This window comes from Aspergillus glaucus (assembly GCF_001890805.1).
Source record: "Aspergillus glaucus CBS 516.65 unplaced genomic scaffold ASPGLscaffold_2, whole genome shotgun sequence".
Taxonomy (NCBI): domain Eukaryota; kingdom Fungi; phylum Ascomycota; class Eurotiomycetes; order Eurotiales; family Aspergillaceae; genus Aspergillus; species Aspergillus glaucus.
In genome coordinates this window covers 364,550-377,414 of record NW_019170454.1, presented here as the reverse complement: position 1 = coordinate 377,414, position 12,865 = coordinate 364,550, and the positions used below count along the sequence as shown (strand labels likewise).

At 48.6% G+C, this 12,865-nt stretch overlaps 8 protein-coding genes across 8 annotated transcripts; 6 read left to right on the top strand and 2 right to left on the bottom strand.

The window, feature by feature from the left end:
• Positions 1-488: 488 nt before the first annotated feature.
• On the top strand, positions 489-1,012 carry ASPGLDRAFT_41919 (uncharacterized protein; the record flags this gene model as incomplete). Its single annotated transcript, XM_022545510.1, has 1 exon — positions 489-1,012. A coding segment is annotated over exon 1 (334 nt), but the record flags the coding sequence as incomplete, so codon positions are not given.
• A 330-nt stretch (positions 1,013-1,342) lies between these two features.
• Positions 1,343-3,254, top strand: ASPGLDRAFT_140779 (uncharacterized protein). Its single transcript, XM_022541708.1, has 5 exons — positions 1,343-1,412; positions 1,478-1,764; positions 1,825-1,991; positions 2,064-2,480; positions 2,539-3,254. The coding sequence occupies exons 2-5, from the start codon at positions 1,507-1,509 to the stop codon at positions 2,963-2,965; spliced, it is 1,269 nt and encodes a 422-aa protein (XP_022405027.1). The 5' UTR covers positions 1,343-1,412; positions 1,478-1,506; the 3' UTR covers positions 2,966-3,254.
• Positions 3,255-4,161: 907 nt separating this feature from the next.
• ASPGLDRAFT_116480 (sugar porter family MFS transporter) lies at positions 4,162-5,969 on the bottom strand (the record flags this gene model as incomplete). Its single annotated transcript, XM_022539774.1, has 4 exons — positions 4,162-4,910; positions 4,960-5,345; positions 5,400-5,600; positions 5,668-5,969. The coding sequence occupies 4 exons, from the start codon at positions 5,967-5,969 to the stop codon at positions 4,162-4,164; spliced, it is 1,638 nt and encodes a 545-aa protein (XP_022405026.1).
• A 914-nt stretch (positions 5,970-6,883) lies between these two features.
• Positions 6,884-7,479, top strand: ASPGLDRAFT_699831 (uncharacterized protein). Its single transcript, XM_022549425.1, has 2 exons — positions 6,884-7,211; positions 7,255-7,479. Exons 1-2 carry the CDS (start codon positions 7,092-7,094, stop codon positions 7,435-7,437), a joined length of 303 nt encoding a protein of 100 aa, XP_022405025.1. The 5' UTR covers positions 6,884-7,091; the 3' UTR covers positions 7,438-7,479.
• A 380-nt stretch (positions 7,480-7,859) lies between these two features.
• On the top strand, positions 7,860-8,457 carry ASPGLDRAFT_698945 (uncharacterized protein). The gene is made up of 2 exons (XM_022549412.1): positions 7,860-8,293; positions 8,350-8,457. The coding sequence occupies exons 1-2, from the start codon at positions 8,065-8,067 to the stop codon at positions 8,421-8,423; spliced, it is 303 nt and encodes a 100-aa protein (XP_022405024.1). The 5' UTR covers positions 7,860-8,064; the 3' UTR covers positions 8,424-8,457.
• An 11-nt stretch (positions 8,458-8,468) lies between these two features.
• Positions 8,469-9,344, bottom strand: ASPGLDRAFT_63255 (uncharacterized protein; the record flags this gene model as incomplete). Its single annotated transcript, XM_022548634.1, has 3 exons — positions 8,469-8,558; positions 8,679-9,006; positions 9,037-9,344. 3 exons carry the CDS (start codon positions 9,342-9,344, stop codon positions 8,469-8,471), a joined length of 726 nt encoding a protein of 241 aa, XP_022405023.1.
• Positions 9,345-9,455: 111 nt separating this feature from the next.
• On the top strand, positions 9,456-10,636 carry ASPGLDRAFT_41911 (uncharacterized protein). The gene has a single exon (XM_022545509.1). The coding sequence runs from the start codon at positions 9,713-9,715 to the stop codon at positions 10,166-10,168; it is 456 nt and encodes a 151-aa protein (XP_022405022.1). The 5' UTR covers positions 9,456-9,712; the 3' UTR covers positions 10,169-10,636.
• Positions 10,637-11,059: 423 nt separating this feature from the next.
• ASPGLDRAFT_31504 (TLC domain-containing protein) lies at positions 11,060-12,529 on the top strand (the record flags this gene model as incomplete). The annotated part of the gene is made up of 3 exons (XM_022544063.1): positions 11,060-11,185; positions 11,246-11,983; positions 12,044-12,529. 3 exons carry the CDS (start codon positions 11,060-11,062, stop codon positions 12,527-12,529), a joined length of 1,350 nt encoding a protein of 449 aa, XP_022405021.1.
• Positions 12,530-12,865: the final 336 nt, after the last annotated feature.

Below are 12,865 nucleotides of genomic sequence, written 5' to 3'. Positions count from 1 at the left end.
GTAGCCTCCTAATCCGATAAGTTGAACTGCGTACTATATTCTAACCATGGTTGGATTAAGTATTGTAATAGTATGTAATGGGAAATTCGGGAATATGAACCACTCCCATTTCCCACATTTCCCAACCCGACCCATCCCTATGGGAGTAAACGGGAACTGCGGGAATTCCCAATTACTCCCTTTCCCACTGCGGGAATTGGGGATTGATCCCAATTCCCGACCCTATGCGGGATGGGAAGGGTTCGGGAACGGGAATTGCGGGTTGGGAATGACACTCTAGATGCCGCCTGTTGCCTTCTAATGTCTTGTTGAATTAGCACCCTTATATCCCATGACAAGAGGAAGTTCAAGTCTGTGAAGTGTAACGGCCAATGGTCAATGGTCGACCCGGCCCAGTTCCTCTGCAACAAGGCCGTGGACCTGCACAAGTATCTCGGCTCGGACACTTCAAAAGCGATTGACATTCAAGCCGAGCTACAGCAGCTGGCTGGAAACCCGGAACTTGGCGATGAATTACGGAACAATGACAGCACGGATAACCTTCAGAATGACTTGAATTTGTTGGAGAGAGCTAAGGTGGGATGAGAAGTTTTCTATGGACGCTGGTCGGTGGCTAGCTGATACTGAGCGATCAGAAAAGGCTGGACGATTTGCAAATGGAGATTCAGTCCGGGGAGTCTCTGCAGCAGTTGGAGAAATTTCTCGGTGTGTAATCTCTTTTTCTTTACATGATGAATTCGATCATGCTGATAAGGCTTTAAAAACAAGGTCAGTAAACCTCATCGTGGATGATCTTCAGAATCTCATTGACTATATCAAGCAGCATACGGATCTGGATGATAACCCTCTTGGGGGGTTAGTTGAGAAAAAGCTTCTCCAGAAATGGGCTGAGCTCGAGGATTATGGTAAGGCTCTCTCTGTTGAGGTGAATTGAACGAACACTTCGTTTAGTGACTCAGTTTAAGGATAAGTACATGAATGGAGACATGTAGCTGTAGCAGATATAGATAACTCTTTAGTAATTCATCCAATTGATTCATTCTTGATGACATATAAAAGCTCATTAATTATAGATTCTAGGAATTCTGTATTTATTCTAAAAAGCAGTGTTCTGCGTAGTTATCTTGGGTTAGAATTTATTGAATTAACCGATATGCCATAGTCGCCGTTGAGGGATCCGAGATTACATTATCACCGGTATCAACTTAGAGAATGCCGAGCCCAACAATTTCGAGGCCAGTAGTAGCATGTCACTGTCTTATATAGTTCTACATCTAAATTTTTGTTGGGTGACCGGGAGCGCAGAGCATTTCTTTCTGGCCACTTCGAAATCATATTAAATAGCCCTCGACCACCTTTAGATAACTTCTTCGTCCAGAATTGCTAAGGCACCGAAGCAACACCTTTTTTCTGTGAGATGACCAATGATAAGATCAACTTTTTATGCCGAAGATGAATACTAATCAAGTTAACATAGACCGAGACCCTCGAGTGACCGCTGAAGGGATGTTTGACGCCACTGGGTCCTTCCATGCACTATGGAACAATACTCATCTGACAATTGCCATCGCCCTCACCAGCTATATGACACTGGTTGGGCTTCTTCGGTACCGCCGTATGGCAAAGATTAAGGCCCCGTTCACCCCTGGCAAGAGACAATTATCGAGCATGACGGTCAAAGAAGCGCATGGAATTATGGCCCAGTTACAAGAGCTCGAGTTTCCATATGCTTTTTCCAAGGCTCGTCAAATTGCTCTACTTAAGGTACGTACATTAAACAGCACTGTGGAATTCAACTAAGTTTTATGTTTTGTTCAAAAAAAGGCCGGAGGTATCCCGACCATGTCCAAGCTTTTCGCAGTTACAGGCCAAAACAATAGGCGTAATGCAGGGAAGCGCGCTGTTGACACGGAAATCCTTCTACGAGAGGCGCAGTCCAAGCCCCGAGATTCTGATCGCTATGCGTCAGCCGTGGCGAGAATGAATTATCTGTATGTACAATGCCCTCCCTGGAGGCAAAGATAAGACGTCTTGTTTTGTTCACTGACCTTTAGCCCCATTAGCCATGACCGTTACCGTCATGCCAACAAAATAACCGATAATGATCTCCTCCATACTTTAGGTGATGGTCTCGCCGAGATCCTGAATGTCATTGAAAGAGAAGAATGGCGCAAGCTTACTGACGTTGAGAAATGTGCCCTCGGTATCTTTCACAAGAACTTGGGAGAGGATATGGGAATTCCGTTTGACCCGCTTCCTTCGAAAGAAAAAGGCTGGAAAGATGGCCTGCACTTCGCGATGGAACTGAGTGACTGGACAGTCCACTATGAAGAAGAAGTCGCAAAGCCGACGGCAACGAACGATCAGTACGTCAGAGTCTATGTTGATTCGGCGGTTTCTTCGCTTCCTAGCTTCATCAGAACAACTGTGCGACAGATTCTGGGTGCTGACTTGGACAATGTCATGAGGATAAGCCTTTGGTAAGCCCCGTACCCCATTTTGAAGATGATCCGAAAAGACCATTGCTCACATCCCTAGCCTTGAGTCTCCTGGCCCAATCCTCTCCCTCATACTGGCCCTCATCCGAAACTCACGAAAATTATTTCTTCGATACCTTGCACTCCCACGTCCCTCTTCCCGTGCCGTCAAGCTGGTGCACGACACGCCAAATCCCGAGACTCATCTATACAATTTCGAAAGAAAGAGCCTGCAACCATGGTATGTCCAACCTACCTTCTGGTCAAAATGGGGGCCCGGGGCGTTCCTGGTTAGAGCATTTGGAGGGAAACTACCCGGTTCGCGCGGAGACCGGTATAATCCACATGGATACAGCTTGATGACTATCGGGCCCAGACCACAGAAGGGGAAGGGAGTGGAGGAGATGAAGTCAGATATCGAGGTGATCAAGGCGAGAGGTGTGGCTACATGTCCGTTCTCAAATGCAAAAGCTGAGAACTTTGAGTGAGGTTGTTGACTATACACCATCCTGAGAGCTCGTCAAGATCAATGGAGCATCTACAAGAATGTTGGTGGTTGAGCTTAACTCGCGACCTAACAAGCGGATATGCCTCTCATACATCCATTGTGATATTTTCGGGGAACGCTAGAGTCTGTTCTTCATCTGGGATATCTACAGTCCAGAGAACAGGAATGTCGGCTCGCTCGTAGGAGCTTCCTTCTGCTTTAGCTCGCCTTCCTCTGTGAACAGTCTACCAGCTATAGTTATACATCAATTCAAAATTATACTACGATAGGAAACGTCCCTAGATCACTTCGGTTCGGAAGTTGCATCTGATACTCCATTGCGCAACCAGAGGTCCCTCTAGATATTGTGGAGGAAACGTTCTTCTAGTTGAAATAGTCATATCACTAGTTAATCTCGCAACTTATTACGGGGTATGTATCGCTTGTTCCATGCATCGAATTTACGTAGGTAGTCCGCAGCCAACCCGCCAGCTCACTTTGCGTACATCGTGCATCCAGTTCATCAACCTGGGATTGCACATGAAGCTCAGCAGGATTCTATCTGCGTCTTGTAAGGCTGCTGCTGCTTTTGATATACTATATTCCCCTGGTGAAAGGGCGAGAGTGACTGCTTCTTGCACTTCCAACGGAAGAAGGAATCTACGGCCGCAAGACCAGTCACGCCGACCCCCAATTCCAGCTTTGGCACCTACGGAGAGAGATCTGGAGAAGCCTTCCGCAGCTTGAGAGATACTTATGCTTGTCGCTTGAGCAGTTGCCGTCGTTAATGTAGCGCCGGGGGCTATTGTATGCGATGTCGCGGTGGTGAGACAGAACCGACAAAGATGATATCGTGGTTTCCATCGCCTCATTTGGGCAATTACGTCCCCTGTGCATTGACCGTTGGGCATATAGCTTCATATATATTGGAGCGCTATGCATTTGCAAGCTGTGAGAACTGGCCTTCGATATCTAGATATACGTTAAGATAGGGAACATGGGTATTCGGTATTATTATTCTTATTTTATGTTGATGCAAATCTGTCATGCAATCGAATCATAGCCAAGAAACCAATTAGCATAGATACAGCGAATGGAATATCTAACAAGGCCAATCCAACCCAGCCCCGACCAAAGATAAGATAACCAAGCAAGCTAATGGTGAGAGCAAGAAACGATCAAGAACCGACATGTACATCATCCCGACTTCTCAGGGTCAACAACCTCAGCATGTTGCGCAGCCACCTGCTTCCTCTCCAAAACCGCCTCGACATCTCCCCGCTCCAACGCAGCGACGGCAGCAGTCTGCTTCGTGGTTCTCCATGCCGGCGTACCGATATACGGGATACCATTCGGATCGGTGAAGATGTGCTCCGTCTCTTCGAGGGTCTTTCCGGCAGTCTCGGGGAACATGAAGAAAATGTGGATGAGCATGGCTGTGCAGAAGACACCAAAGATGATGTACGTCTTCCAGCTGATGTTCTCAAAGGCAACGGGAACAAAAAGACCCAGTGCGGTGTTGAAGGCCCAGTTGGCTGAGGTAGACAGCGACACGGCCTTACCACGAACACGCAGGGGGTACAGCTCGGGTGGATAGGCCCACGATGCTGGTCCGAAGGAGACTGCGTAGCTGGCGACGAAGAGGTATGTGCATGCAATCAGACCCTTGGCGGGGGCGCCTCTCAAGCTCATGGATTCCTCGGGAGTTGATCTTTGGTCGTGCGGGACAGGTGTACCGTATGATGCCATAATACCTGCGTTGGCGTACATCCAGATCATCATGAGTGCGGAACCGATCAAGAAGGTTGGGCGACGACCCCAACGGTCCATCCAGAGAAGAGCTGGAATAGTCATGACAACGTTGATGATGTACTGAATTGACGAGGCAATCAGGTTGGCATCACCGGAGAATCCGGCCATTTGGAAAACGTAGGTAATATAGTACACTTGTAATTGTCAGCTGGCACTTAATGAAGAAGCTAGAAACAAACATACTCATAACGTTCATTCCAGTCAGCTGGGACCAAATTTGAGTGAACATTCCGATCATGGTACGGTTGAGCATGGCGGGCTTGAACAGCTCAAGATATGTCACATCCTTGTTTTGTCGCTCAAATTCGCACAGGTCCTGAATCTCCTGCATTTCTGTGACCACGAAAGGGCTGTTGGAGTCACCCTTGCCATGAACTAATGTCAAAACCGAGTGGCATTCTTCCCAGCGATCTTTCCGCGCCAACCAACGGGGCGACTCGGGGAGGAACATCATGCCAACAAAGAGAAAGACGGCGGGAATCATCTGGAGACCCCATGGGATCCGAAAGGTGGCAGTGTTGTAGTCTGAGGACTTTTGACCACCGATATACGAGCAGCCAAAGGAGATGCTGTCACAGTGTTAGCCGGTGTGCAGTGGGATACCGGTCAAGGATTTCACGTACTAATACATGATCAAAATACCCCAAGTAATAGCCCATTGTTGTGAGCCAACCAGGCGACCACGCTTTGACGGCGGCGACAGCTCCGAAATGTAGACAGGGACCTGGGCAGACTCGATTCCCACAGACAAGCCGTTGATGACACGACCAACAATGAGCATACCCATGTTCTGTGAAGCGCAGGAGATAGCTGATCCGATGAGCCTGTATAAAAGTCCTCTTCATTAGCGTACATGATATGCAATAGATCGCCGTGAAGGAAGAGACTTACCAAATGATACAGCCAATCATGATGGCGTACCGACGACCAAGAATATCCGAGAGGAAACCAGAAATCAGGGCACCCAGCCAGGAACCAGCGGGCATAGCAGCGGTGATACCACCCTGTCGCAGCGAAGTCGGACCAGAACACTGTTCGTCATTGTTGAACGGGGGACCTTTGGGACCTTGGTTGAAGTAACATTTGTAGGAGGTGGTACTCAAGATGGCTGACATCGACGAGATATCAAAGCCAAAGAGGGCACCGCCGACGACGGCGACGCCGGAAATCACATAGATGTTGCCGATGGCCATGGTGAAGGTTGAAGAGAGCAAGCACACCCAAATGGTCCGGCGATAGGAAATACCTGCGGATAAAAACAAGGCCAAGACCGACAAGAGAAAAGAAAGGAAAGGAAAACAGAAGGGAAATGAGGGGCCAGTCCGGTTTTTAAAGTAAGAGAGGAAAGAAGAGACAAAGCGCGGGAAGGTTCGATGGGTGACCGGGACTGCGAGTAATAGCATTCACTGTTGATTAACCCTTGGACCGCCGTACTAAAGTGAATGCGTTTAATTATTATAGTGACCAAGCTCTCGGCCAGGCCGGTGCTTCTTGCATTGCTGGGATTGCCGAATTGACGGATTGCGCTGCTTGTGCAGTTATTCCTGCAATGTTTTCTGCAATGTTTTCTGCAATGCATTTTCTGACGGTCTGGCTGTTGTGCGCATGGGCTGTACCCTCACTGCCATGACGATATTCGTTTCCTCATAGTGTGCCTCGATTCATGAAGCTATACGGGACATCTCCAGATCATGTGCTCATCTCCGTATTTCTCCGCATTTTCTTTTTTCTTTTTTTTTTTTCGTTTTAGTTTCGTTCCCACATGGATAGATTGCGGGGAGACACCCTGTAATTGGCGGAGTGTGTATACATCGTGGAACACGGCGGACCCGAGCGGCCGACAATTCCCCTTGGAGTATGGTGTAGGTGTCATTCTGACTCCAGGTTCGGCTCAATAGACGAGTTTGGTTAGGGAGTAATTTCAACCAATGGTCGCCGAAATCAACGCGTTAGGTCAATATGGGTCATATATTGCTGTGTACCAAAGCACTTCGGCCATCGGGCAGGTGACTAGTTGTTACCCAAACACTGAACACCCAGCCGTCCAGCTGTCCAATCATCGGCCTGGTTTGCTAGGGTTGCATTAGATCATGCGAGTTACTCGTATTCCTTCTCAAACGGAACATGTCCGTCTGGGGTTGTTTGTCCGGCGAGCGACGCGGATTTACCGATTCTGGAAGAGTCGAGATGAACGTCGGAGTAGTCCCGTGATGAGCGTCCCGAACACTAATTACGGCGCAAAAGTGATCAACTGATACTTTAGCTGTGGTTGTATCGGAATATTTGCTATCGGGAGTCGAGGGTATATCAACAGCATGTGGAAATTAGACCCGGATCGACCGTCGCGCCTCGGCTTTTGCTTGAAAAAGCAATCAGTAGTGTTTGATACTATCCCACTTCTATTTCCAGATTCTCAAACGAGCTCCTATATCGTAATTCTTTGCACATATTTTGGAAGTTGGGCGGGGGCGCAGGTACCATTCAAATTTGTCTGAATGTTCCGAGAGACGAGAAAACAATTGCCGGTCTCAATCCCGATCCGTAAGCCGTAGTCTATGCGCATGTAAGATGTGGAAAAGAGATATGTTGGCTATATTGGCAGCGGGGTTCTCAGTCTGGATACCAAGCAAAAGAGTCAGCAAGGGACTGATTGTCAGATAAGCAAGAAAAGCAAGAAGTATTGGAAATACTCAGTCCCATTGCCAATTTATCAAGAATTCAAGGTAATCTCATCATACTGTCTCTCAGCGAACTCTGCGTAGAATAGTTGTCATTCTGCTTGAGGGTCTGTCTTTCATCGAAAAATGGAATAAGCGTCGATTGAAGCGAATATTTGCTTCACTAGAAGAGAAAACTTGGCAAAGAGGTTCAATTGAGACGAGAAGTTGCTTCTTTAAAAAGGCTGGCTTGGTAGGTAGAAGGATGAAAGCACTGCAAAGAGGTGAAGACGAGTTGTGGCACATGACCTTCCAATCCCGAATATGAAATGGGAGCAGCTCGACTACAATCCACCTCTGGACGGTATCCAACCAGGGACTACTCACTAAAATAAAAGATGCGCTCGTGCCCCAGGCTCAAAAAATCTACTCAAGCCACCTCTCCGCATCTGAGGTAGGACGAAGCAGCAGTGCTCCGAGTACAGCGAAGACTCAGCCCAGATTGCAATCTAACGTCGTATAAATCCTCCAGTGAGATGGAGAGACTAGATACTCAAATGGAACGCTATCAGAGTCGCTATCATCTCTTTGAGTTTATATATCGCAGATAGTGCTTCCCGAAGATCTCAAGATGCGCTTTCTATACAGCCGACTCCCTGTCCACAAATCGAATACAGAACGAGATAAAGAATACGAGGACGGTCCAGAACAGTCTCTTGAACCGCCACGGGTTTTCTGCAAGTGGCTACCGATGTTTCTCATCCTCTTGCTACTTACCAATGCCATAACACTGCTGGGCAGCCTCTACTGGGCATCATGGCGGGAGCTACGCTTCAAGGCCGAGTCACCGCTGGCTTACGGTAACTGCGAGACTTTCTATTGTGGCGTGAGAGGTTGGCTAACTCCGATTGCACAGCGCGGATGCCGCAGTCACTCGATACAGTCTTAGTGAGACAGGAATTGAGGCTCGATTCTCTCGCTCTCCACTAGCACGCATAAGCCTGGCAACCATGTCAAATCCGAATCGTTTGTCCCTCAATCAAGGCGGTCCACATATGCTAACACGGCAGTTTCCACTGGCCAATGGTCGAGGAACTTTTCAAAATACTCTGACCAATCCTCATACTACTGGAAATTATGATAGCCATAGGCATATTCCCAGTATGTAGGGTACCATCCCGCTGCTTCCCAATCCACGATAGCGACAACCTTATATTATTCAGTCCCTGAAAGAGGATTGTGGACTTTCCTAACCAGAATGCGCCCCGGGGTTGAAGTCCCATGGGAAAATGAGAGTTGATGGCCGCTAAGCGAAGAGGGAAGGTGCCGGGGTGAAAAGTCTGGATGCCACCATTGTTCATCACAGGAAGTAGCGTACTCTTTAGATCGTAGAGCCATAGCCCTACCAAAGTCCTCCTCTTTCTCGAATGGTCCGGTGATAGCGGGATTCTGCTCCGTCGAGCGAAACCATCGATGATGAGGCACTGGTCCTCCTTCCACGCCTCCATAGAAGCCATGGGTAGGTAGCGATCTCATCTCTTGGAAGATAGGTCGGAGCTGGCTCACCAGGGAGCTTTTCTCTTGCTTAGAGAGCGAGTCTCACAAATTCTCTAGGTTCTTTCCAGGAATGTATTCCGTGATGATGTATAGATTGCCTGCGTCCCGATACATTGCGCAAAGCCGTGGTGCAGGAGTGGGGAGGTTGGATTGGATGAAGAGCAGAGCATGACCTTCGTTCTCGGAGAGAGGGGCCGTATCTGACAATATATAAGTTTCTAACCACAACAGCATATCCGGCATGAGGGCGGGAATTGGATAAAGATTGGCGACTGCTGTTTCGACCTCTTGTAACTCAGGGAGGGGACCGGGCAGCTGAGCTGAATCTCGACAATAGGGCATTAGAGTAGACATTTTGGGAGAGAAATGGCTTTTCGCTCGTCTCCGTAGACATACAAGTTAGCAAGTCCTCAAGATAGGTTATTCCACAGAAAATATGTGCTTGGTTAAGGGTAGTTAAGGGTGTAGGAGCCTTGGTAATGGCTTGGAAGCAATCATGTTTTGGTTGCGCTCTCGAGAAGAGCCAGGCTAGTCTCCTAGTGAGGTAGATGTCATGATAGTTACCAGTACAGCCTGAATAGAAAATCAATACACAGTCATCATGTGACTGTATGGAAAGCTGTTACTGTTTGTCAATACGCCAACTACTCAGACAGCTGTTTTACCATATCGAAGCGAGGTATCAGTTCCTGCAACGACGTCATCATTCATGACTGTTGGAAATGTCTCAACAACAACGTGTCTTCTTAATCCGCTCCAATCTTGCAATCCAAGACCCCGACGTCCCCAGCCCCCGCTGGCACACTACCCTCTTCGTGGAAACCGAGAAAGACGGCGCGGGCTACATTCACGAAGCCAACGGCGACATCACATCTCCTCAGAGCATGAAATACTCCCCTAGCTTTCAAAACGCACCAGAGACGTCTGAAGGTTTCTTCTCGAAGGAGTTCCTGGCTTTCACGGCGTCCCTCCACCTCGAGCCATGGAGAGCCTTTTTGGACAGCGTCCCTGCCCCTCATCAGCAGAAGGCGTTTAATTTAGCGCCGATGAGGACGGAGCCGTTTAAGACTCTTGTGCCACTCGCTTTTTATGCGCCGGGGGAGGAGAGAAAGTCTCTAATTAAGTGTACGGAGTGGACCGGGACCACAGCCCACGTCGAGGATGTGAGCAGCCGGTAAGCAGTGGAGTGAAGTAGCCGCACGAGTCAGAAGTTGAACGGATCTGATGGGCCGCCATCATTTCAGATGTGTGTCCCTGTGTATAATCAGGCATTTTGAACTGATGTACTGGTTTTAACGGATATGAACGAGTGCTTTGTGGTTGTTGTAGTTGTTGCGAGATGATCATAAATACGAAGGACAAGATGGATTAAATAGAGTGTCGGCTATGCGGGGCGTCTTCGTATCGGCATCGGAGTGCTCGAACTATCACTGTGGTTAGCAACAACATTCATCGGATGCATAATCGCGATCTCTCGTAACTATAGCTTCCTCGGATCCATGAGGCATCCGTGATGGTGGCAGATGCGGCATAGAGTATCTGCTAAAGCGAACGGCTAGATTAGCGTTTCTCGGCGTGGTACCTCTTAGTCCAAGTGTTCATTGAGGATTCTCAGATGAAGCTTCCAGTAGTTATCTCCAGTAGCATTACATTGCTATCCATTGTAATCGGAATTATGAAGCACATTATTCACAAAATCAAATTATTAAGGCCTCGGATCACGGGACTTGGCAACTACCCGATGGGGAAACGCCGAAAAATCGAGAAAGCCAGCTGAACCCCTGGACGGCTCTACAAAGAGTGACACCTAATCACTTCCACCTCTTCCTCTTATTTACCATACCAACACGTGCGAAGTGATTCCAATCTTGGTCTGTCGTTCTGCCTGTTGATTAGGGATCTCAGCCTTATTCCCCGTTGAGCATCGACAACGCTCGAGCCTCCCGAGTCGATTCCCCCGAACCCTCCGACGCGCCGCCGCGGAGGGAACAACCGACTCGATCGTTGCATCGACAAGAATAAAAAAAGAAGCATTGGCGATATCCCTCGAGACAAATTCGTCAGCAATCATGCCTCGTCCCCGGAGAAAGTCGAGTAGCTTGGGCGTGGACATCCGGGGTGACACCAGCGCACCGGCCATGTCGACGATGAATCTTGTCAGCCCAGTTGAATCCGAACCCGGGGTCTTTGACAAGGTATGGGATATCCATTGACCTTCTGTACAGTCGCCAGCTCCGTACTCATATAATTTCCAGCAAATTCCGCAGCCTCGTACTTCTCCCGAGAAGCCCAAGTCACAGTCGAAACGTCGCAAGAATCGATCGCTGCTCCGTCGCTCTAAGGATATCTGCTTGAAGCACACATGGCTCCTCCCGCTCATCATGCTGATTGTTCTCCTGTCGTTGTACTTGGTCAACCCAACCGAGTCCAACCCCATGCACAGCGCTATCTTCCTGTCCTATCCGGGACCGCCGAAGACGCCCGGTGGCCCCATCATGTACGGAAAAGGTCCTAAGGATATTGCCTTTGTGTCCTTCTACACAATTGTTCTGTCATTCACTCGCGAGTTCCTGATGCAGCGCATGATCCGTCCGTTGGCAGGTTGGTGTGGAATCCGCGGTAAAGGCAAGACTGCACGTTTCATGGAGCAGGTGTACACCGCGATCTACTTTGGTATCTTCGGACCTTTTGGTCTCTATGTAATGTACAGGTCGGACATTTGGTATTTCAACACGACGGCCATGTTCGAAGGTTTTCCCCACCGGGAGCATGAACCTTTCTTCAAGGCCTTTTACTTGCTCGAGGCGAGTTATTGGGCACAGCAGGCGATCGTGCTGATGCTGCAGTTGGAAAAGCCCAGGAAGGATTTCAAGGAGCTTGTCGGTCACCACATCATCACGCTGGCGCTCATTGGACTGAGCTACCGGTTCCACTTTACTTACTTGGGTATTGGAGTCTACATCACGCACGATATCTCGGATTTCTTCCTTGCGGTCAGTATTTCCACGACCCATACCATGTCTAGCGCATACTAACAGCAGTTATCCTTGCAGACCTCCAAGACTCTCAACTATCTCGACTCCATTGTCACTGCGCCCTACTTTGCAACCTTCGTCGGTGTGTGGATCTATTGTCGGCATTATCTCAACCTCAAGATCCTTTGGGCTATCTTGACCGAATTCCGGACCGTTGGACCGTTTGAACTCAACTGGGAAACGCAACAATACAAGTGCTGGATCAGTCAGTACATTACCTTTGCGTTGCTGGCCAGTCTGCAGGCCGTGAACCTGTTCTGGCTCTTCTTGATCCTCCGCATTCTCGCCAACTATGTCTTCAACAGTGTCAAGAAGGACGAGCGAAGCGATGATGAGGACGAGGAGGAAGAAGAAGAAGAGCAGGAGAAGACCCAAGCTACTCTTGCCACAGGTACTGAGCAGCCCGCACTCACGGCGCGCAACGTTACCCAGGGGAACCAGGCACCCCAGGTTCTGCTTAACGGCGAGCCTGTCCAAGGAGCCGAGGACAAGAAAGACTCGTGAGAGGCGTCTACTTTTTTCGTCTTATTAGCCAGCAAAATTTATAGAGACTTTTTTCCAACGACAGCTTCCAATTTATGAAGCTGTTTTAAACATCATTTACCACCAGCATCATTTATGCTTAGGCAATTCTTCTGGTGGCTCTGGGCGTGTTCTTTTCTCTTATTGTGTTCTAATTTGGTTTAGCTTTAGGAAGACTCGGTGATACGGTGACCGGTGTCCATGTTTTTTATGACATTTACTTCGCTACAAAGATATTGGCTCGGGTTGGTGTCCTATATGGCGCAGCTGGTTGAATATAGGATGGTGCATGCTTTGTTGTCGGTGTTTTCTCTGTTG

Coding starts and splice junctions, on each gene's coding strand:
- ASPGLDRAFT_140779 (XM_022541708.1), top strand. CDS start 1,507: ATGTTTGACGCCACTGGGTCCTTCCATGCACTATGGAACAATACTCAT. Junction 1,765..1,824: donor GTCAAATTGCTCTACTTAAG/GTACGTACATTA, acceptor GTTCAAAAAAAG/GCCGGAGGTATCCCGACCAT. Junction 2,481..2,538: donor GTCATGAGGATAAGCCTTTG/GTAAGCCCCGTA, acceptor TCACATCCCTAG/CCTTGAGTCTCCTGGCCCAA.
- ASPGLDRAFT_699831 (XM_022549425.1), top strand. CDS start 7,092: ATGTGGAAATTAGACCCGGATCGACCGTCGCGCCTCGGCTTTTGCTTG. Junction 7,212..7,254: donor AAACGAGCTCCTATATCGTA/ATTCTTTGCACA, acceptor GGGCGCAGGTAC/CATTCAAATTTGTCTGAATG.
- ASPGLDRAFT_698945 (XM_022549412.1), top strand. CDS start 8,065: ATGCGCTTTCTATACAGCCGACTCCCTGTCCACAAATCGAATACAGAA. Junction 8,294..8,349: donor CGAGTCACCGCTGGCTTACG/GTAACTGCGAGA, acceptor CCGATTGCACAG/CGCGGATGCCGCAGTCACTC.
- ASPGLDRAFT_41911 (XM_022545509.1), top strand. CDS start 9,713: ATGTCTCAACAACAACGTGTCTTCTTAATCCGCTCCAATCTTGCAATC.